This window comes from Salvelinus sp. IW2-2015, linkage group LG15 (genome assembly GCF_002910315.2).
Source record: "Salvelinus sp. IW2-2015 linkage group LG15, ASM291031v2, whole genome shotgun sequence".
Taxonomy (NCBI): domain Eukaryota; kingdom Metazoa; phylum Chordata; class Actinopteri; order Salmoniformes; family Salmonidae; genus Salvelinus; species Salvelinus sp. IW2-2015.
The window spans coordinates 44567767-44591129 of record NC_036855.1 but is presented as its reverse complement, the minus strand read 5'-3'; the positions used below and the strand labels follow the sequence as shown (position 1 = coordinate 44591129).

At 42.9% G+C, this 23363-nt stretch overlaps 2 protein-coding genes across 3 annotated transcripts; both read right to left on the bottom strand.

Moving 5' to 3' along the window:
• Positions 1-8023: 8023 nt before the first annotated feature.
• On the bottom strand, positions 8024-17773 carry LOC111974960 (zinc finger MIZ domain-containing protein 2). 2 transcript variants are annotated; one of them, XM_024003060.2, is made up of 7 exons: positions 17490-17773; positions 16979-17039; positions 16669-16764; positions 16511-16573; positions 15256-15452; positions 14571-14793; positions 8024-8817 (listed from the first exon to the last, which is right to left on the bottom strand). In XM_024003060.2, exons 5-7 carry the CDS (start codon positions 15450-15452, stop codon positions 8722-8724), a joined length of 516 nt encoding a protein of 171 aa, XP_023858828.1. In that variant the 5' UTR covers positions 16511-16573; positions 16669-16764; positions 16979-17039; positions 17490-17773; the 3' UTR covers positions 8024-8721. The 2 variants fall into 2 exon arrangements, with proteins under 2 accessions (XP_023858828.1, XP_023858829.1); XM_024003061.2 differs by having other exon boundaries at positions 14571-14790; positions 16979-17772.
• Positions 17774-18730: 957 nt separating this feature from the next.
• On the bottom strand, positions 18731-20854 carry LOC111974961 (chromaffin granule amine transporter-like). The gene is made up of 4 exons (XM_024003062.1): positions 20724-20854; positions 20094-20259; positions 19390-19674; positions 18731-19245 (listed from the first exon to the last, which is right to left on the bottom strand). Exons 3-4 carry the CDS (start codon positions 19656-19658, stop codon positions 19173-19175), a joined length of 342 nt encoding a protein of 113 aa, XP_023858830.1. The 5' UTR covers positions 19659-19674; positions 20094-20259; positions 20724-20854; the 3' UTR covers positions 18731-19172.
• Positions 20855-23363: the final 2509 nt, after the last annotated feature.

The window sequence follows — 23363 nt, the reverse complement described above, 5'->3', positions numbered from 1 at the left end:
TGAAGAAAGTAGAGGAAGATAGGTCATGGGGGAGGGATGCTGAGAGGAGTGGTGTGAGTGGAAGATCTGTACCAGTACAGAGGGATACAAGTGAAATATGTTTCAGTAAGATTGGATTTTTAGCATTTATAGCAATGGGGCGGTCTGTGCATATTTGTAAACATTTGTAAACAACAGCTGGTGCACGAAATCTAAGAAAGTCTCTAGATTTTGCTCGCCTGAAGTAGAATATCTTATAATAAGAGACTTTAATGCAGGGAAACTTAAATCAGTTTTACCTAATCTCTATAAACATGTTAAGTGCGCAACCAGAGGGAAAAGAATTCTAGATCACCTGTACTCCACACACAGAGACGCGAACAAASCTCTCCCTCGCCCTCCATTTGGTAAATCTGACCACAATTCTATCCTCCCGATTCCTGCTTACAAGTAAAAATTCTAGCAGGAAGCACCAGTGACTCATCTATAAAAAAGTGGTCAGATGAAGCAATTGCTAAACTACAGGACTGTTTTGCTATCACAGATTGGAACATGTTCCGGGATTCTTCCTATTGAATTGAGGAGTACACCACATCAGTCACTGGCTTWATCAATAAGTGCATCGAGGACGTCGTCCCCACAGTGACTGTACGTACATACCCCAACCAGAGGCCATAGATTACAGGCAACATTCGCACTGAGCTAAAAGGTAGAGCTGCCGCTTTCAAGGTACGGGATCTAACCCGGAAGCTTATAAGAAATCCTGCTATGCCCTCCGACGAACCATCAAACAGGCAAAGCACCAAATCAGGGCTAAGATGGAATCGTACTACACCGGCTCCGACGCTCGTCTTATGTGGCAGGGCTTGCAAACTCTTACAGACTACAAATGGAAGCACAGCCGCGAGCTGCCCAGTGACACAAACATACCAGACGAGCTAAATCACTTCTATGCTCGCTTCGAGGCAAGCAACACTAGGCATGCATGAGAGCATCAGCTGTTCCGGATGACTGTGTGATCACGCTCTCTGTAGCCGACGTGAGTAAGACTTTTAAACATGTCAACATTCACATGGACGCGGGGCCAGACGGATTACCAGGACTTGTGCACCGGGCATGTGCTGACCAACTGGCAGCTGTCTTCACTGACATTTTCAACATGTCCCTGATTGAGTCTGTAATATCAACATGTTTCAAGCAGACCACCATAGTGCATGTGCCCAAGAACACTAAGGCAACCTGCCTAAATGACAACAGACCTGTAGCACTTGCTTTGAAAGGCTGGTAATGGCTCACATCAACACCATTATCCCAGAAACCCTAGACCATTCCAATGTGCATACCGCCCAAACAGATCCACAGATGATGCAATCTCTATTGCACTCAACACTGCCCTTTCCCACCTGGACAAAAGGAACACCTACATGAGAATGCTATTCATTGACTACAGCTCAGCGTTCAACACCATAGTACCCTCAAAGCTCATCACTAAGCTAAGGACCCTGGGACTAAACACCTCCCTCTGCAACTGGATCCTGGACTTCCTGACGGGCCACCCCCAGGTGGTGAGGGTAGGTAGCAACACATCTGCCACGCTGATCCTCAACACTGGAGCCCCTCGGGGGTGCGTGCTCAGTCCCCTCCTGTACTCCCTGTTCACCCACGACTGCATGGCTAGGCATGACTCCAACACCATCATTAAGTTTGCAGACGACACAACAGTGGTAGGCCTGATCACCGACAATGACGAGACAGCCTATAGGGAGGAGGTCAGAGACCTGGCCGGGTGGTGCAAGAATAACAACTTATCCCTCAACGTAACCAAGACTAAGGAGATGATTGTGGACTACAGGAAAAGGAGCACCGAGCATGCCCCCATTCTCATCGACGGGGCTGTAGTGGAGCAGGTTGAGAGCTTCAAGTTCATTGGTGTCCACATCCCGAAGAAACTAGAATGGTCCAAACACACCAAGACAGTCGTGAAGAGGGCACGACAAAGCCTATTCCCCCTCAGGAAACTAAAAAGATTGGACATGGGTCCTCAGATCCTCAAAAGGTTCTACAGCTGCAACATCGAGAGCATCTTGACTGGTTGCCTTACTGCCTGGTACGGCAACTGCTCGGTCTCTGACCGCAAGGCACTACAGAGGGTAGTGCGTACGGCCCAGTACATCACTGGGGCTAAGTTGCCTTCCATCCAGGACCTCTACACCAGGCGGTGTCAGAGGAAGGCCCTAAAAGTTGTCAAAGACCCCAGCCACCCTAGTCATAGACTGTTCTCTCTACTACCGCATGGCAAGCGGTACCGGAGCGCCAAGTCTAGGACCAAAAGACCAAAAGGCCTCCTGAACAGSTAATCAAATGGCTACCCGGACTATTTRCATTGTGTCCCCCCAACCCCTCTTTTACGCTGCTGTTACACTCTGTTTATCATATATGTATAGACACTTTAACTATACATTCATGTACATACGACCTCAATTAGCCCGACTAACCGGTGCCCCCGCACATTGGCTACCCGGACTATCTGCATTGTGTCCACCACCCACCATCCGCCAACCCCTCTTTTACGCTACTGCTACTCTCTGTTTATCATATATGCATAGTCACTTTAACCATACCTACAAGTACATACTACCTCAATTAGCCCGACTAACCGGTGCTTGTATATAGCCTTGCTACTTTAATAGCCTTGCTTCTGTATATAGCCTCGCCACTGTTATTTTTCACTGTCTTTTTACTGTTGTTTTATATTTCTTTACTTATCTATTGTTCACCTAATACCTATTTTTTACTTAAAAATTGCACTGTTGTTTTGGGCCTGTAAGTAAGCATTTCACTGCACGTGACAAATAAACTTTGATTTGATTTGATTTACTGCGGGGATAGAACGWAAGTCACAGAAAATTGAGATGGTGGTGCATGGACACCACAGAGCGTGTTGACAGGGTGTGTGAAGGCAAAGTTTCTGAAAGGCTGGCATATAGGACCAGCATGGGATAGATGAACAGAGGCAGCTGCTATCTGTGTTGCGCTTTTTCTCCCAGTTGTAAAAGCAAGCAGAGCAGAAACTGGCTACTCATTAGTTGACTGATCTARCTGGCAAGGTAACTGCTGTTTGAYAGGRRAAAAAATATGTTTTCCCAGTGCTGAGCTAGTAGTAACTCACATATTATGTGAGCCAATGTTTCATCACCTCTCGACTGAAGTGAATGAACTACTAGCAGCTAGTTAGCTAGCTAGCAGCTACCACGGCCAGTTCAGCTCTAGCTAGCCTCTAGCTATCTCAGGTAGCAGTATCTAACAGCTGTTGTGTGTATGGTAATGTTTTGTAGCCTTTGTTTTGTCACATTTCAACAGAAGTAATATGATGATGTACCATTTGCTATAGCTTGCCAAMAGTTGACTAACATTAGCTAGCTAGCTAGCTCAATATCTTTAGCTATTATTGTTGTTCAATCACACTATACCTGAATCAAATGATGAAACCAGTTACCAACCGATTGAAGACCAATCTTCTGATGTATTTTCAGCGCAATGTTAGTTTTTATTAGTCAGTATAGCAATGTAACATTATTGATCTGTCAGTTACCATAGCTAATTCCCTACTTTTCACACTGACATGGTATAAATAGCTCCACATGCTTCACTGTCATGATGCACAGTCAGTACGCTATGCTCATTATGTTTTAGCAGGATCAGATGGTGACAGATGTCCATGCAGKGTCAGAGAGCCAGGGAAGACCAGTCAGGTGAATTTTGCAGTATATAAAATTAGTGAATGGATACAAAGTTCCATCTTGAGTTGATGGGTAGGCTATAGTTTGGGATCTGGAAATAATGGTCATTTCAATTATTGAACCATTGATTCTATTCATGGATAATATCATGTATAAATGTACACCAAGGTAATTCTTTGTCATACCTCATCCGAGCAGGATCAGATGGTGACAGAGGTCTCAGGCAGCCAGGGAAGACCAGTCTGTAACAGCACAGAGGTGAACAACACTTTATTCTCCCTGTGCATCAAACACTAGAAAATCAAGAAGCTTGGAAGATTGAAACTATTTTAAGKCAGTCCGACAAACCTCTAAAGTCAATTTCATTTCCAAACTATATCAAGGGTTGATAGAGGCTTTTCCCGAWGACACAAAACATGTAAAACAAAAATGTGAGGAAGACCTGGGAGACGCTATTGATGATGATGAATGGATACAGATATGTTAGAATGCTCAGTCATGTTCATATAATCTCACAAATTACTCACAAATTACTGCAGTTTAAGACCATCCATAGAATGTACTATATGCCAGTGAAACTGAATATCGTGCACTCTGAAATTGTATTATTCTGTTGGAGTGTCACGTCCTRACCATAGAGAGCMTTTTTTCTCTATTTTGGTTAGGTCGGGGTGTGACTAGGGTGGGTGATCTAGTGCATTTATTTCTATGTTGGCCTGTTATGGTTCCCAATCAAAGGCAGTGTTTATCGTTGTCTCTGATTGGGGATCATATTTAGGCAGCCATTTTTCCACTAGTTTTTGTGGGATCGTGTTTTTGTGTTGATGCTTGTGAGCRCTACAGAACGACACGGTTCATTGCTCTTTATTGTTTTGTGAGTTTCATTTCATAAACATGTGGAACTCAACCTCCGCTGCGCCTTGGTCTGTCTCTACACACGATTGTGACATGGAGGTGTAAAGCACAAAAGGGGACATATTTGCATATGTTATGGTCTTGTGAAAGCTGACTGAATTCTTGCAGGATTTTCCATTCTCCCTGTTTTGTTTGCTTGCCAATGTTGAAACAGGAGATTGTTATCAGAAGAAACTGTGCAACCTAGCATTTATAGCGGCTAGGAAATGCATTGCCATTAATTGGAACGTTGGTTATCCTCCCACAATGTATAGAAGAAATGTCAAGTTATGTACAGTATCACTACATTTGCTTTAAGATTAAGGGTATACTGTGCAACTTTCATAAGGTCTGGATGCCTTATATGGAATACTGTACGACAAAAAGAGCCTGTATTGAAAACATGCCCACGTCAGGGGAGATATCTACTGAGGAAATCCCTAGCTGCTGGGCTGCTCAGTCCTGGTCCTGGGAGTCTGCTGGACTGTTGTCACTCTGGCCTTGGCCAAACACACCTGAAACCAATAATGAATGTTTCACTAAGATCCTAAATCTGATGTCTGGTGTGTAGGGTTGAGGCGCTACAGGGATCCCTAGGGGCCGGACGGGTGACCTAGCTATACTGTGTAAAAAGAGCTCTACAGTACTATTATGCCTATTATATTCATTATATGGTGGGTGTACTGTTTCTGTGTGTTAGCRTGTAGGTGTATGTGGGTTTTCATTAAACTTTTGTTCTCCAAACCTTTCCCTTGAGACATAAAAAAAAGATRGGAAGTAAGTTGGGTTGATTATTGAATTATCATTTATCTAGTTCAGTCTTAAACKTATTACATAATCTCTTACCTTGCTTGATGACTGTGGGCATTTTTGATTACTTTTTCTTGTTCTAAATCGAGATTGCTGAGGGTCATGGTCATATAGATTGTGTAGAAATGCAGGAAATGTGCTTTAGATGCCCCCCCTCCAACGCCATATGTGGGGAAGCTGTGCAAGCTGTCCATCCCAGGACCCCTGTCAGTGAGAGGCCTGACTAGAAGGAGGCCATACAGTGCCTTCAGAAAGTGTTCATACCCCTTGACTTTTTCAAAATGTTGTTGTTACAGCCTGAATTTAAAATGCATTAAATGTAGATTTGTTTTGTCACTGGCCAACACACACTACCCCATATATATATATATATATATACAGTACCAGTCAACAGTTTGGACACATTAAGGTTTTTCTTTATTTGACTATTTTCTACATTGTAGAATAATAGTGAAGACATCAAAACTATGAAATAACACATATGGAATCATGTAAATCAAACAATATTTTATATTTGAGATTCTTAAAAGTAGCCACCCTTTGCATGATGACCGCTTTGCACCCCCTTCGGCATTCTCTCAACCAGTTTCATGAAGTAGTCACCTGAAATGTATTTCAATTAACAGGTGTGCTTTGTTAAAAGTTAATTTGTGGAATTTCTTTCCTTCTTAATTTTGAGCCAATCAGTTGTGTTTGAGCCAATCAGTTGTGTTGTGACAAGGTAGGTTTGGTATACAGAAGATAGCCCTATTTGGTAAAAGACCAAGTCCATATTATGGCAAGAACAGCTCAAATAAGCAAAGAGATGGTGTGATGGTGTGGGGTTGCTTTGCTGGTGACACTGTCTGTGATTTATTTAGAATTCAAGGCACACTTAACCAGCATGGCTACCACAGCATTCTGCAGCGATACACCATCCCATCTGGTTTGCACTTAGTGGGACTATCATTTATTTTTCAACAGGACAATGACCCAACACACCTCCAGGCTGTGTAAGGSCTATTTGACCAAGAATGAGAGTGATGGAGTGCTGCATCTGATGACCTGGCCTCCACAATCACCCGACCTCAACCCAATTTTGTTACCTTGTATTGTTTTGTTTTTTCAAGCATTCTTTTTTTATGTAAAATTACATCTAACCATTATTTCACACCTTTATTTCTTATGAGTTTTCATGTTGATATTTTTTTGGGCAATGCTGACCTATTGTGAATGATCACATAAATGTCGGATCAATACATACAATTCTGAACATGTTGTCATTTATAATGCTAATACAGAAGCACCAATACATTGTCCAGTACACTTATTGTATGCTGTTTTCATGTACATTCCCTTATGTCAAAGCTTCTAAGGTGACTCACACTTAACTGTATTCTGTAAATAGTTACAAAACATTACAAATGCAATTGATATCCAACAGTCCATGATTAGCTCTGTTGACCATGAGAGCATTTTTCTGAGAAAATGGGGTGAGGCATGCTATTTAGGCTCGGAATGACGTTGCCCGTTGTTTACCTTGTTACCTGGCAACGACCACAAGGGTATTTCAAAGAGCTGTCAGTCAAGGCGAGCTCATTAATATAACCTCCCAGCCCATTATCCCTAGAATTTCTAAGCAAACAGCTGGAGGCAGGGCTTTCTCCTATAAAGCAATTTTTTTATGGAATGGTCTGCCTATCCATGTGAGAGACGCAGACTCGGTCTCGACCTTTAAGTCTTTACTGAAGATTCATCTCTTCAGTAGGTCTTATGAATGAGTGTAGTCTTGCTCAGGGGTATGAAGGTGAATGACAAGGCACTGGAGCGACAACCCGCCCTGGCTGTCTCTGCCTGGCCGGCTCCCCTCTCTCCACTGGGATTCTCTGCCTCTGACCCTATTTACGGGGGCTGAGTCACTGGCTTTCTAGTGCGCTTCCATGCCGTCCATAGGAGGGGTGCATCACTTGAGAGTGGGTTGAGTCACAGACGTGATCTTCCTGTCCGGTTTTGCGCCCCCTCGGGCTTGTGCGGTGGAGGAGATCTTCGTTGGGCTATACTCAGCCTTGTCTCAGGGTAGTAAGTTGGTGGTCTGTTGATATCCCTCTAGTGGTGTGGGGGCTGTGCTTGGCAAAGTGGGTGGGGTTATATCCTGCCTGGTTGGCCCTGTTGCACCCTCTACAACCATTGTGATTATTTTTTACCCTGCTGGTCATCTATGAGMATTTGAACATCTTGAAGAACAATTTGGCCTTAATTAATGGCCATGTACTCTTATAATCTCCCCCCGGAACAGCCAGAAGAGGACTTGCCACCCCTCAGAGCCTGGTTCCTCTAGGTTCCTTCCTAGGTTCCTGCCTTTCCTAGCCACTGTGCTTCTACATTTGCATTGCTTGTTGTTTCGGGTTTTAGGCTGGGCTTCTGTATAGCACTTTGTGACATCTGCTGATGTAAAAAGGGCTTTATAAATACATTTGATTGATTGATTGATTAACTCTGCCTGTTTTTTCAGGCTTCCTGGTAGTTTTGTGAGAAAATATACAATTTATTGAATTCTGAGTGTTAGGTTCTAACTAGACATAGTAAAAACTCACGGAAAACTAATAAAGCTCAAACCAAGTTTATTCACTCACTGGGTCACACAGCTGCAGAAGACAAAGACATATTTACACAAGTACATATATTTATAACTTCCTCCTGTGCTGAGTGTACTCCTTACACATCTGGACAGCCAATACATCTCAGTTGCTAGGCAGGAAGTTAAGTGATATGGGTAATACACTGTCCCTTCTCCCTTCATGTGACCTGACCTCGGCCCCCATTCCTCACTAATCCACCCTTATCTGTGACCGCAACCATGCGATTGCCTTTTCCCTTACTTAGTAACATTCCAAGCCCCTGGCTCATATCCAACCTCCATTGACCCCTACACATTAACTTCTGGTGTAGCAAGTGTTTCAAATTACAACCCAACAACTGAAACCAGACTGTGGCCCTTCTCCTCTCCATAGGATACCTAATATCTGATACCAACCTGCTCTGACAGAATGTAAACTCTTTGCATTCCCCTTGCTCCCTCAGTAACATGAATAAGGATATTTCATATTTAACGTTTATAACCCATCAGKCCCCCWTTTTGAACATTAACTCCATACTGTTCAACATTATATAAACTTGGAAATTACTTATAAATGTACAAAACAAAAAACATGAAAAAAAAAAAACATGATTAACATTCTCAGTTGATTTGTATGTTTACACCTCTGAGCCTAATGGCCTCTGATCTATAATCACACTATGCACACTCTTACTCCCCCTTCTATTGGACAACTGATAAGGACATTTCAGCTGGAGCTTTTGACTTCCTACATTTCAGCCGGAGCGTTTGACTTTCTCCTTTTCCTCTTTCGGGTTCCTATGAGAGTGATCAAATSAAATCAAAATTGAATTAGTCACATGCGCTGAATACAACAGGTGTAGACCTTACAGTGAAATGCTTACTTACGAGCCCCTAACCAACATTGCGGTTTCAAAAATACGGATAAGAATAAGAAATAAAAGTAACAAGTAATTAAGAGAAKCAGTAAAATAACAATAGCGAGACTATATACAGGGGGGTACCGGTACAGAGTCAATGTGCRGGGGCACCGGTTAGCTTAGGTAGTATGTACATGTAGGTAGAGTTATTAAAGTGACTATGCATAGATGATAASAACAGAGAGTAGCAGCAGTGTAAAAGAGAGGGGGCAATGCAAATAGTCTTGGTAACCATTTGATTAGATGATGTTCAGGAGTCTTATGCCTTGGGGGTAAGAGGCTGTTTAGAAGCCTCTTGGACCYAGACTTGGCGCTCCGGTACCTCTTGCCGTGCGGTAGCAGAGAGAACAGTCTATGACTAGGGTGGCTGGAGTCTATGACAATTTTTAGGGCCTTCCTCTGACACCGCCCGGTATAGAGGTCTTGGATGGCAGGATGCTTGGCCCCARTGATGTACTGGGCCGTACGCACAACCCTTTGTAGCGCCTTACGGTCAGATGCCGAGCAGTTGCTATACCAGGTGGTGATGCAACCGGTCAGGATGCTCTCGATGGTGCAGCTGTAGAACTTTTTCATGATATGGGGACCAATGCCAAATATTTTCAGTGTCCGGAGCAGAAAAAGGTGTTGTCATGTCCTCTTCATGACGGTGTAGGAGTGTTAGGACCATGATCATTTGTTGGTGATGTGGACACCAAGGAACTTGAAACTCTCAACCCGCTCCACTACAGCCCCGTTGATGTGAATTTGTGTGTTCGGCCCCCCTTTCCTGTAGTCCACGATCAGCTCCTTTGTCTTTCTCACGTTGAGGGAGAGGTTGTTGTCCTGGCAACACACTGCCAGGTCTCTGAGCTCCCCCCTATAGGCTGTCTCATCGTTGTCGGTGATCAGGCCTACCACTGTTGTGTCATCTGCAAACTTAATGTTGCTCCTGATGACATACCTAGTCTGGCAGATACCCCTGACGGAGGCGCTGTCAAAGGGGACGGAGAAACAACAACAGGAGATTGGGAAGGAAACATCCCTACCATCGATTTCTTAACAAACAGTGAACGGTAGAAGAACGGTAGAATGCCTTGACAGCAACAGCGGCAAACCTAGAAGAACATGTAAAAACACCTAGCACCTAGCACTAGTACACCAACGGAGACAATGGCAAAACCACAAGAAAGTGGGTTGATGCAGAAAATCTGGACACCTGTTACCAACTGGGGTAGCCACAATGAAGAAACTACCCCAGAATCTGACATTGACCAAAATTTAGAAAAGCAACAAAACATGGCTGATATAAGTGGGTTCAGTGGGGCAGCAGGAAAAAAAATAACATAGAATGGACATTTGTATACTGTGTWGCAAATCCCCCATGACAGGTGTAGTAATAGTACCTAAACCTGCGACGTTTGAGGTTTGTGCAAATGGTGCAAACTAGATGATGTGAAACTTGGACATTTCATCCTGCTGACTAAATTATCTGTGCCATGTGCAAAAAGGGGGACTGCCCCTTATGAATATGTTTAGAGTATACACATAGTATAATGGAATATAACTATGTACTCAATGTAACAGTTGCTGAATGATAAATTATGTTAGACCTTCTGAGTTTCAGTTTGCTTAGACATGTAAGTTACATAGGGTTTTCCGGTTACAAGAGTCCACAGAACATGCCCTTAATCCTCTAACAGGTTTTTTCACTTATGACCAAATAGTGGTTAGAGAGGTGTCTGTGAGGGAGGGCCATGTTTTTAGGTGTCATATTGTGTCAAGGCTGTGGGTAACTGGTGAAAGGAGTCAGGCGCAGGAGAGCTGAGATGCGTGGACAAGGTATTTAATACAATAGAACACCAGTATAAACACAATACTACGGTGCGGGAAAAATACCGGTACCACGAAATAAACGGGCGTAATAACAAAACCCGGCAACAAAATACCAGCCGTCAGTAACAGCCTGAACAATAGAACAAACACGCACACAAACATGGGGGAAACCAGAGGGTTAAATAATGAACATGTAATGGGGGAATTGAAACCAGGTGTGTAGAAAACAAAGACAAAACAAATGGAAAATGAAAAGTGGATCGGCGATGGCTAGAAGGCCGATGACGTCGACCRCCGAGCGCCGCTCGAACAAGGAGAGGGACCGACTCCGGCGGAAGTCGTGACATATCGAGAACGACGTTATAAAGGTTTCTGAGGTTTAGTTTATTMTTTTTGATGTTTTAATWGTTTTTCTTTTCTCATGCATAACTAAAAATCTCRGGCAAGGCTAAGAAATGCATGCATATGCTTTTACACTGTATGTTGAAGGATAATTGGCTTGAGGGGGGGGGGGGATCTTATACTTCTTTCTAGCTATGTGAGGGGATATATTTGGTCCTGGTTATTCCTGTAACTGTGTTATGGCCTGATATGTACTGTTGCTATGGTTATACCTCTTGGGTCTTTTCTAGAACATGGGTGTCCCTTTCAGAGGAGTTAGCAGGATGACATGTCTGGTTATTTCTGTAAAGTGCCAAGGACTGTTGCTATGGTCCTACATGCATGCACCTGTCTTAAGGCGAGCACATGTCTGTATTTTTTAACAATTGGTGTGGCTCTACAGTTTCCATGCCCTAATGTGAAACCAAACTAAAATTAGTGCAAGGCAATAAGATAACGGTGGCTAAATGCCAGAAGGGATGAGTCATTAAGAGGTATAACTGTGTGTGTGTGACGTAAGGAGGAAAAATGTATAAGTAGTATGTGCCAAGACTGGAAAGGTAGTTGTTTTCATGAACCAGCTAGGCTTTTATTATGTTGTAATAAAAGTCTATTTGAACTCACAGGCTCCGGTATTTGGGAAATATGATTGACTGAATATTTCCACTACACAATTCACAGTTAATGAACGTCCCCCGAACCTAAGAGCAAAGCACATCATTCTTGTGGGGCTGTGGCTTGGGCAAAAGAGCACAGAAATTAATTATTTCCTTCAGCCCTTTGTTGATGAGTGTGTTTCACTTGAGGGTGAGGGCTTGACATGACAGTTGAGAGGGACACCCACAAATGTGTGCAGTTTACTATGTATTTGTGATTCCACTGCTCGTTCTAAAGTACAAAAGATCAAACAGTTCAATGTTGAACATGGGTGCACCTGGTGCTATCACAAAGGAGAAGTGGTTGAAAAGGGTAATGGGTTCACTAGATTGTATCCACTTGAGTGAGCCAGAGCCATGCACAGACAGTAAACACCGCAGAGAGGTTGCCTTGKTGGTAGAGTCAGGGAACATCATACATGGTGTTAAGGGCCGATCTCCTTTAATGTTCCTCACTGTTTTCAACATGATTGCCGGGTTTGCTTTTGATTACATGCACGGCATCTTAGTTGGCATATGTAGGCAAATGACTATACTGTGGTTTGAGTCCAAATATCACCCTGAGTACTGGTACTCTGGAAGAGAAATAGAGAGCGTAAATAAAAGATTGCTTGCCATAAAACCACCTGTAAATGTGACAAGACCACAACACTCAATTAATTTTCTCAAATATTGGAAAGCCACAGAGTTACGACACTTCCTGCTGTTCTATAGCCTTCCCTTTTTAAATGGGATTTTACCCAGGCAGTACTTACACCATTTACTGCTACTGGTGCAGGGTACCTATTGTCCTGCAGGATTCAACCTGGAATTGACTTGGTCCTGCAGGAATTGCCAGTTATTCTTTTTTTTTAATTGAACCTTTATTTAACTAGGCAAGTCAGTTAAGAACAATGACAGCCTACCCCGGACAACACTGGGCCAATTGTGTGCCTCCCTAAGAGACTCCCAATCATGGCCAGATGTGACGCAGCCTACTTTTTGGAAGCAAACCACTCGATTTCGTCTCTGCGTTATATTGGCATCGAACATGTCACCCTCCCTAGGAGAGTGGGTGACCTTGATAATTTATTGTTAAAACGAGAGGCTTCCTGGATCTTTAATTTATAGACCCTTGCTCCCTTTGGTCTCAACGTAGACTTTGATCTGAAGCCATTCTTGTGACTTTGCCATTGTTTGTAAGCTTGTGTAGTCTAAAATGAATCTATGATCGTATGCTATCCATTTGTTTTTTGTACGCTGCTCTTTGTATGCCATTTTAATATTTGAGAATTAACCAATGATATTAGGCCACTCTTGGCCATGATTACAGACACCTGTATGTCTTTTGACACTATATAAACGAGTCATCCTGCAGTGTTTGTGATYATACCCTGATGAAGACAGCTTGGCTGTCGAAACGTTGGTAATTACATTTTTGCATCTGAGCTCCTACAGTGTGCGGCTCTCCTTTATTTTGAAGTTTTCTACTCCGCTAGCCAGCACCTCGCCTAAATAGGTGTGCGTTTCTTTTTCTTCTAGATTGCAGCCTGGATTCAAACCAGGGACTGCAGTGACACCTCTTGCGCCGAGATGCAGTGCCTTAGACCGCTGCACCACTCGGGAGCCACTCTGCGTTTGGTCCTGCAGGATTCCTGTAGGAATTGTCATGTTTGTGCAGTTTTTTTTACATTTCTGCAGGACAATTCATACTTCCTGCAGGATTTTGTCAATCCTACAGGATTCCTGCAGGATTCCTGTAAGACTTTTTTGTAAGGGTATGCAAGAAATGGCGGTGGAAAAGCATTTATGCGCAAATATTGATATAATAACAATAATTTGAAATAGACTTGGAGTCACGTGATGACATGCTGTGTGGTCCTCCCACTTCGACTCAGGAAACAATGCCGTTTAGGCCATTAGGCTACAGATTAAATAAATGATGAACTTCACAGGGTGGTGAAAGTGCATGGTATGAGCTTGATGCTCCTTTCCAATAAATGTCGAGGGTCTTATTCTGGTATAATAATAATCAATGCTAGACTGCCGTTTTGAAAAATAAAAAACATTCTTGCTCTTATTCATAATCTCATCATGTAGACTAGTTTACCCGCACTGTATCTGAGTCATGGCTATAAGGGCTTCAGTTTTTGTCAAATACACATAAAAAGTAGATTATTTTGCATTTTAACTAACCCTAACCATTTTCCTAACCTTAACCTAATTATTATAACCTGCTACGTTAATTCTGCTAACCTGCTGCATAAATTCTCCCAACCTGCTACAAAAAGTCAAATCTGACGTTAATTCAACAAAAGCTGGATCCCTTCTAGCCATTACCCTGTATCTGCGAGATGTTGGCTAGAGTGCACGAAGACCAGAGTAGACACATTTGGTATTTAACACAACAGATTGTGACAAAACTATTGGTAGAGTTGAAAATGTGATGGAAACACATTGAACATTAGATATAAATAAAGGTGGAATGAGTTCTCTCACTCTGTCTCCCATTGACTGCAGCCTGGTTGAAGGTGTTGTAAACTCCACCGACTCCCCTAGCCATCGCTAGTGCATTTAGTGTGTTGCCCTGTCCATTGAACTGCTCCGACGGAAAGGCAAATCRCACAACACTGGTTTGTACTCTGGACTCTAGTTTGGGTATTATTACAGTAGCCAGCARGGGCATACACACACATAGGAGGGAGGGTATGAAAACAGCACAGCCCACCAGGCTGTGTAACAGACAGACAGGAATAGGGGTTTGACAGATAGTGGCACTAGACAGCGTAGGTAGCATTACCTTGTAGCACTGTCCTGGATGGGCTGGTCCTGAGGGGTACTGGCCCATGTTTCCCTGCTGCATGGGCATCTTGTGGCCTTGATAGGAGGGAGAGTTGGCTGAGCACTGGGGCCACAGGCCCCTGTGGTACTGCATGGGCTGCCCAGGGTAGGGTCCCTGACCAGGAGCAGGGTCAGCCATGCCTGGAMCATACTGCTGCCCGGTAAAGCCCTGGACCATACTGCTGCCCGGTAAAGGGAGAGACACAGAGGGGGCAAAATGGAACCGAGATATGTGTTGACCTCAAAACAAAACTGGGCACACAAATATATTTCTGTATGACGAGGATACAAACAAATGAAAGCTATAACGTTACCGAGATAAACCTCACCAAATAAGGAAGTTGAGCTTAAGCTCGCAAAATCTGATACCCAGAGTTTATTAAAGACTAACGTTTACTTGCTGAAATGTGAAGGGACACCTGACTACTATAAGAGAATGGCCCATGTTGAAGTTGKACACTAACAAAATACAACTACATTACGTTAAACTCAATATAAAGCTCAAGCTTAATAAAATAAATAAAATGTACGTAGGTGTTAACGTAGTATTGTAATTCAAACTGTATATTTTCAAYTTATGGCTGTCAGTCTACAAATGGTTTGCATTAGAAAATATGTGAAGTCATTCGCTGAGGGAGACTCACCTCAGCATTGTATGGGCATTTGAGTCCCTGCTGCGGCCTAGTGGGTCCCTGCTGAGCCCTGGGGTAGCCTGGGTGTAGGGGCATCCTCTGGCCCTGAGGGGCCCCATTGACGGAGAACAAGCGGGACCCATACCTGCCGGGGACATGGGGCCCGGGTGTTGCATGAACTGTGTGTTGTAGCCCGCACCGCCGCCCATCTGAAAAGTCCTCTAGGTTAGTGTGGGCATGATATGGCAGATGAGATAAAGGAAACAGAAGTCACTTTGATGTTCTCTGTTTTCCCTGGGTTACATGGTTATAATAACGTATAAATACGGTCCATATTGAGCAGTGTTGCAAAGTCGAAGAACTTCCCTCTGTTGAACATGACATAAAGCCACACACTCCTATAGCCAGCAGGGAGTGCAGTATCCACTCAGACCCACAGAGGCCACCATTTTGGTTTATTTTTCAGCACAATACATGGGTCTTGCAGGCAATTCCCATACGGCGCATGTGTCTCAACCCCTGGCTTGCGGTCATCCTGAGACCACAGTACTACTATAGCAGACAATATGCACTACAGAGTAGGATTAAGTTGCCACTGGACGCTGATCTTGGGTCAACAATTGGGCTGGGCCTGGGCTATATATATATCTGTCTGTCTGTCTCTCTGATGCTTCAGACCATCATTCATATGTGTTTCTATATAATACATCGGCACCCACCAATAGCAAACCCCAGGCCTGCATTTGGACCAATAAGACCATAGATGTTCTTTGCAAAATGAACCTATAGGACAAGAAATATGATGGTTCTTCATTGAACTACCTTGTGATCTTGCAGAGCCAAAAGTGTGCATAGGAAATAATAGTCACGCAAAGGAGACTGACGTCAACAATAAACATCCCAAACATGGAGCACAGCCACCTGAGGAGAGAAAAATACCATCTCCTTAATGGGAATAATCATCTCTCTCTCTCACACACACACAGAGGAGGACTGGGACCAGATAATGATMATTTTAGGCAAAAATAACAAGTTGGACAGGCCCACTGGGGAAAAAATTGACCAGCACATCTGGCATTTTGGGCAGTCTGCCCCTGCACACATTCACACAGACACTAACACTGATTCACACAACCCCCATAGGCTTACATGAGATCTTCTTTACTGAGTSACTAGCATTAAAGAGATGGTGACGTGCTTTTATATATTGATAATTGATAGATAGGAACAAATAGAAGTAACCAGGAGAGGATCAACGAAAACCTACCTTCACGTTTTGTTAAATTGGTGCCAATAAGGTAAGAAATGCTCGCTGGTAGGAAAGCCATACCTACAAATCAAACGCAAAACACTGTCAAACAAAGGAAGGACTATTTCATCCATAMGATTTACTGGAAAGAAAAAAAACATGACGTAGGAACGTACCAAGCWGCCATTTGGGAGAGCACATGGTCTGCATCATYCAGATGGGAAGTGTGGGCTCCAGAATGGYAACTCCCATGTTGGCRAAGCACAGAGAGCCTGAAACCAAAGCACCAAGGTCAGCTCACTTCTGTTTTAYGACTATGTCTGCATCCCAAATGGCAATGTAATCCCTATTTAGTGCACTACTTCACCCATAKGGCCTGGTCAAAAGTAGTGCACTAATAGGGAATAGATTGACATTAGGGACACTTYCTCTGTGTTTAGCCTTCCTCTTTGRTTTGTTATTCTGACAGTCAAGGCCCAGACTCACCTGCACAAATGAGAATGTAGGGGTCCTTCAGTAGGGTCAGCAAAGGAGTGCCCTCCACACTCTGTAAATTAATGTGAAATGTTAAGCCRGAGGAGACAGAGAAAATGTCTTGTTTTTTCTAGCGTGAGGGAGGAGACCTCTGAAATGTCAACATTATAAAATAARACAACGTGTAATTTAATGCAATGATGGCTTCTGTTCGGTGCATCTTGAACGACACTGATTCGTACACACTCTGGCTCAATCCGAATTTGTATTTCCGTGGTTCCTCACATCCTAGCTCCTCRCCTTCTACTCTATAGTATTGGAAGAGAAGGTCCAAAGTCCCTCCTCAGGCCTTCTTCTGTAATGGTTTTGTGAAGGAGGTGGGACATAGCATTTGAGGAATCAAGGAAAGATGAATTGAAATAAAGCCCCATTTTTTGATTTGATCAACTCAGTTATGTTCATTCTGTGGGTGGGTTACATTCATTTTTTTTATCTTGAAAGAAAAGGTGAAAAGTATACTCACATCTGGTGAAATATTTGATGGCAGAGATGTAACACTGTGTGTTTAGAGAGTCAGTCAGCATTAAGGAACATTCCTAGAATATATCTTGTCCTCTCCGAACAGTACAAACAGCTTGCCTGTCTAAACTCGTCATTCTGATTGGTAGCCACAAGAGATAATCTAGTAACACTTGACATTAGTGCTCTTATTACTGTGTCTCATGTAATTACAGTGTAACAACAAGTATAGTAATTTCCCATATTACACTGTACCTAATCATAACCCTAACGTTGGCCCGACCCTAAGCAATGCAAAACACATTATAAGTACAGACTTTACTGTACAAGTGTAATGATAATTGTTATTACTCATTATTACCCTGCACTGAGTAATTACAATACTTCTTACACTGTAATAACAGGAATAATTACACTGTAATAAGGTCACTAATGTAAAGTGTAACAGATAAACGGAAATACTGAAATACTGCCAGAAAGGCCGAGATCAAGAAAGGAGCAGTCTTCCCCACAAATKMATACATCACACTGCCAAATGGCGCTCCAACTGTCAAAGACAGTTTCAAGAAAAAATTATTGATTATACATGTATTCCACTTGATGATTTCAYATTTGGCATGTGTTAGTGTAAGACACGTTTCATCATAACCATTTGCTATTTAGCAGATGCTTTTATCCAAAGCATCTTACAGTAGTAATGTGTGCATACAGTACAATTTCGTATGGGTGGCCACAGTGGGAATTGACCCCACAACTTACAAGTRCCATGCTCTACCAACTGAGCCACACAGGACCACCAGGATCTGCTCCTTTCTTAATCTTAGCCTTTCTGGCAGTACTTCATACCGTCACACTGTTGTCTCTAACTTCTTGCCCTTTGTGCTGTTGTCTGTGCCCAATAATGTTTGTACCATGTTTTGTGCTGCTACCATGTTGTGTTGCTACCATGTTGTTGTTATGTTGTGTTGCTACCATGCTGTGTTGTCATGTGTTGCTGCCTTGCTACGTTGTTGTCTTAGGTCTCTCTGTATGTAGTGTTGTGTTGTCTCTCTTGTTGTAATGTGTGCTTTGTCCTATATTTATATTGTATTTATTTGTTATTTTCAATCTCAGGCCCCCGTCCCGCAGGAGGTCTTTGCCTTTTGGTAGGCCGTCATTGTAAATAAGAATTTGCTCTTAACTGACTTGCCTAGTTAAATAAAGGTTAAATAAAAAAAGGGGAGTAACTCACCGAGAACCCCCATGGCCAGTCCACCCAGAGCGATCCCCATAGCTAYGCCTCTCTCCTCATTATTTGTGTACACACTGGCCAACATTCCCAGTCTTACAGGAGAAGACATGCTTTTCACTTAGACATTAAGATGCTAGGACAAAATGGTTCATATTCTATTGCAACACTGGGGAATTAGGATATTTTTGTGAAACACAAAACATGGAGGAGAATGAGGAACCAATTCCCTGAAGAGAGCAAGCWAAAAACAACAAGGTGTATGTACCTGAAAAGGCAAACACTGACAACCACCAGACACAACCAGCGTTACTATGACTGCCCTGTGGTAAGATACAATCAAATCTGAAGATGACACATTGGAGTTGTGAAACAGTCATGGTATGTATAATARAGATCACTACCTCAATTATATCTCATTATCAACTGTGTGTAACAAGTTAGAACTGTGTGTCAGTGTCAGACACGCATACTTATTGTTGAAACAAACATGATGATGAAGCCAGCAAACATTGGTATGTGATGTCCAACTCTTGGGGGAAAAGATAATGATAAGATTAGAACGAGTGTGTATTGTATTTAATCATTTTCAATAAATGCGAAATTGAACACCGTCCTAGCAAGCTGTGATTTTGTCACACACACAAAACACTTGCTGTGAAGCCGGAACATGTACCTGTTGGTCAGGGGACCCACAAAGGGGTTGATCAGAAGCTGCACCAGAGCCTTGGAGGCAAAGAGGAGTCCCACACGAACATTCTCCTTGTCCAAGAAGGCACTGTCCTCCTGGCATGTGCTGCCTTTCACCTGGCTGGAGTTTCTGGAGATGTTGAAGAGGAGGGCCTCAGACAGGTTGCTCTCAGAGCACCTGATGCTGTAGGAAGTGTTGTCGTAGAAGGAGTKGACCGAGGCCAATGTGAAGCCCTCTTCAGAGAGCCTCTGCATGCTGGATGAAGGTGTCCTGTGTAGGGGGATCCAGGGCATATAAAAACGTTGGGATTATGGGTACTGCGAGATGACACATTTGGGTTTGGAGGAGACTGTGCACTTTAAAAGGCAGGCGAAAGGAAAGGAGGGAACCCTTTTGTCTCAGTACTGGGGAGGCACAGTGGATCTACTCCATGAGGGGGAATGTGGTCGCACTGCTCTCTGTCAACCCGAGTTATTCTCTGTGGGGTCTAGAGGTCAAGCCAGGTAAAGGCAAATGCTATGGTCACGCTAGCTGCACTGTTGGCCCTGCAGCTAAATATTAAAATGGGTGACGTGCCTTTTTCAATACAAATATCACTACCCGATCTAAGGTACACAACTACATGCACATTTGAAAGTGTGTGTTTGTGTGTATGTGTGTACGTGTGCGTGTGTGTTGTCTGGACTCACCGACAACAGTAAGCAGCATGCTATCCAGTAGTAGGGCAACACACGACCACCAGCACCAATCTGGAGGAGCCTCTGCTCTGTCGTAGCAACTCTCGCACCCACGCCAAGGGGTTGAACAGCGACATAGCTCTCCACGTTCCCTAGGACAATAGCTACAGAACAGTTCCTTTTTTGGATAAGAAACAGATATGTTGATAATTAAAACATATTTGAAAATATTTACATTTGATTACCAATTTAGTCACAATAAGGTCTCCAAAACCATGTCTGTATTATCGTTACACCACTACAGTTGAGTTAGTCMTAAACTAACTACACACAAACTACACTCTTAGAAAAAAAGGGTTCCAAAAGGGTTCTTTGGCTGTCCCCATAGGAGCATGCTTTTTGGTTCTAGGTAGAACCCTTTTGGGTTCCATGTAGAACCCTCTGTGGAAAGAGTTTTACATGGAACCAAAAAAGGTTCTACCTAGAACCAAAAAGGGTTATTCAAATGGTTCTCCTATGGGGACAGCTGAAGAATCCTTTTAGGTTGTAGATTGCACCTTTTTTTCTAAGAGCGCTGTCATAATGTTGTATTGATTAATGTGACGACGGCTGCTCATTGAATGATTAACGGTTTATAATTACGTGATTGTGTGGAGAGACGGACCAAGGCGCAGCGTGATTAAAGTTCCAAATCTTTATTTTAGTGAAACTTTCAAACAAAACAAGACACAAACAACTACCGTGCAGTACTGAAGTGTTACATGCACTCTCTCAAAAACAATATCCCACCAAGCAGGTGAGAACAGGGAACCCTTAAGTATGATCCCCAATTAGAAACAAAGATAATCAGCTGCCTCTAATTGGGAACCATACTCAATCCCAAAACATAGAAACAAAATGACTAGAACACTAGTCACACTCTGACCTAAACAWMATGGAGAACCAAAGGCTCTCCATGGTCAGGGYGTGACAGATTAAATGAATCAGGTAATTATTAACTCATTAACCTGGGGCACAAAATGGGAGGGTTTTGGCTTTATTGAGTTTCTATTTACCAAATTAACTCAAAGAATATCAGGATATCRATTTTACAACAGTCGCTAATTAACTAATTTCCTTTACAGTCTCATTCTGAACGTCGCATAATCCAGGAATCTACACAAACCCGAGTCTCACTAAATAAGTCAATACCACACCAATTGAGTTGATCATTTATTTACTAACAAGCTAAAATTATAATATAAGATACACATACATAAACACACAGTCTAGGCTATTGATTAGAACGTAGTACAATGAAACAGGTCCCTAGCAGGCCAAMACAATACGACAATCGTTACACAAAATGGGGATTTCAAAAGAGAGAGAAAGAGAGAGAGTGCACGAGAGAAAAGCGCACTTGGGTACATTTGTCAACTATGCTTATTTTAACCCTTGCCCCGAACTGCCGCTCTTATGGGTCAGAATATAATGATGTAATTACGTTTTGCAGGTCTCTGATGGGGTGCCTCTTCGTGGACCGCGTTCTAACTTCTCTGATGACAGCACGCATTCGGTTGCCAGGTGTAACTCTCTGTTTGTCCTCACGATGTCAGTGTCCTTACTATTAGTGGAATGTTTCCTCGCCCTTGCTCTGAAAGGGGTTCTTCGGAGGACGGCTAATCAGCCGTGTAGATGGTTCCAGCGTGGGAATGAAAGTAGTTTAGATACACGATTCCTTGTAGAGTGGTGACCGGGTGGTCCTGCTTGAATTCACCCTCTTTAGACACAGTTACTCATCCGTACCATAGATTGTAAAAAGGTTTGTTGGTCAATTTCTTCAACAGATGATCAGGTCTACATAATTATCAAACATACATTAGTAATGGAAAGGAAACACAGACTCTTTGTTTAAGTATTAAAATACTCATTCAGTAATACAATTGTAGGCAGAAGTTGGTACAGAGTACAGTATATAATAGCTCTCCCCAGGTTCTGCAAAATGTCTAAGACATCCTGTAACTCATAGAGCCTCTCCCAGTCCTCCTTGCGTGAGTTTCCCTGACAACAACATTTTAATAAATCTAACCTCTCCCTGACAGCAGCAACCAGCAATTATCAGCAATTAAAAGCTCAGAAGTGGGTTGACCGAAACTTGACCTTCCATMACAAGTATAGAGTCATAACAAGGTGAACGAGTCCAAGCATCTTCTGACAGGTGGCTGTTTTCATCAGGCCTGCGGCAGCCTTGTGTTCTCAGAACCTCAGATAACCATGGTGGGGCCCAACAGGAGGAGTATGAACGTACTGTAGGCGGTTTTCGTCTTCTGATAGTGTCTGAAGGGCACAACACTCAAAACAGGTTTTAACACACACAGAGTTTATCATAGCACAATATATTAACCCTTTAAAAGGTATGAGGCCTTGGTTTAACCCTCTTCAGGTTCCTTTGTCTTCTTCARCCTTGTGTTGAATTTTGGGTATACAACTAATTTGGACATTGGCTGGAGCTCGTGGTCGCTTAGTCTGCTATGTTACTTCACATGTTTTATACCCTCGGGTCAGAAATGGGCGTTTCCACCTTTAGGGCAAGTTCTCTGGTCGTAACTAGCTACGATGCAAGGTCTGGATTTTACTCAGATCCGATTTAGACAACCAACTTCACATTACATCTTTACAAAAACATTCTCTTTGATCTGGACATTTTCCACACAACGTACAGTATGCAAACCTCAAGTACATAGTGTGAAAACTCTTCAAGTTATAATGTTTTCKTTATAACATCGTCATTTAACTTTGAATAACATAACAAAAATGACACTCATTTTCATATTCCCTCTATTGTCACTACTACCACGAAACATATTGTCCCAAAGTCMATKTATTGCATGTTACTGTTCAGAGGTAGGTTCTCCATAGGCCCATCATACATTCCATCCCTCCATACTGAGAGGACAAAGGGGATTTTGTCTGCTGCCTTAAGATTTACAATGGGTAGGAGGTGTAATGAAACCCCCCACCTCCATAACTCTCGATCTGTCCCCCACTGGTGGGTGTGAGAGATATCGCTGTAGGATTATGGTCTACGGTAACCTGACCCGAACAGGCCAGTCATGACAGTGTACATCAGGTTTACTCTTCTCATCTCAAATATAAAACTACAATAGTAACTGATCTGAAGGGTCTCATCTCTCTGTGTGTACTACCTCTAATGTTACCTTTCCCTGACCTGCAGCCACCACTAAYGCACCCTCCGTTTCAATTTAATAARCTGGGATGCCCAGCCAGGGCTACAGTAATTGT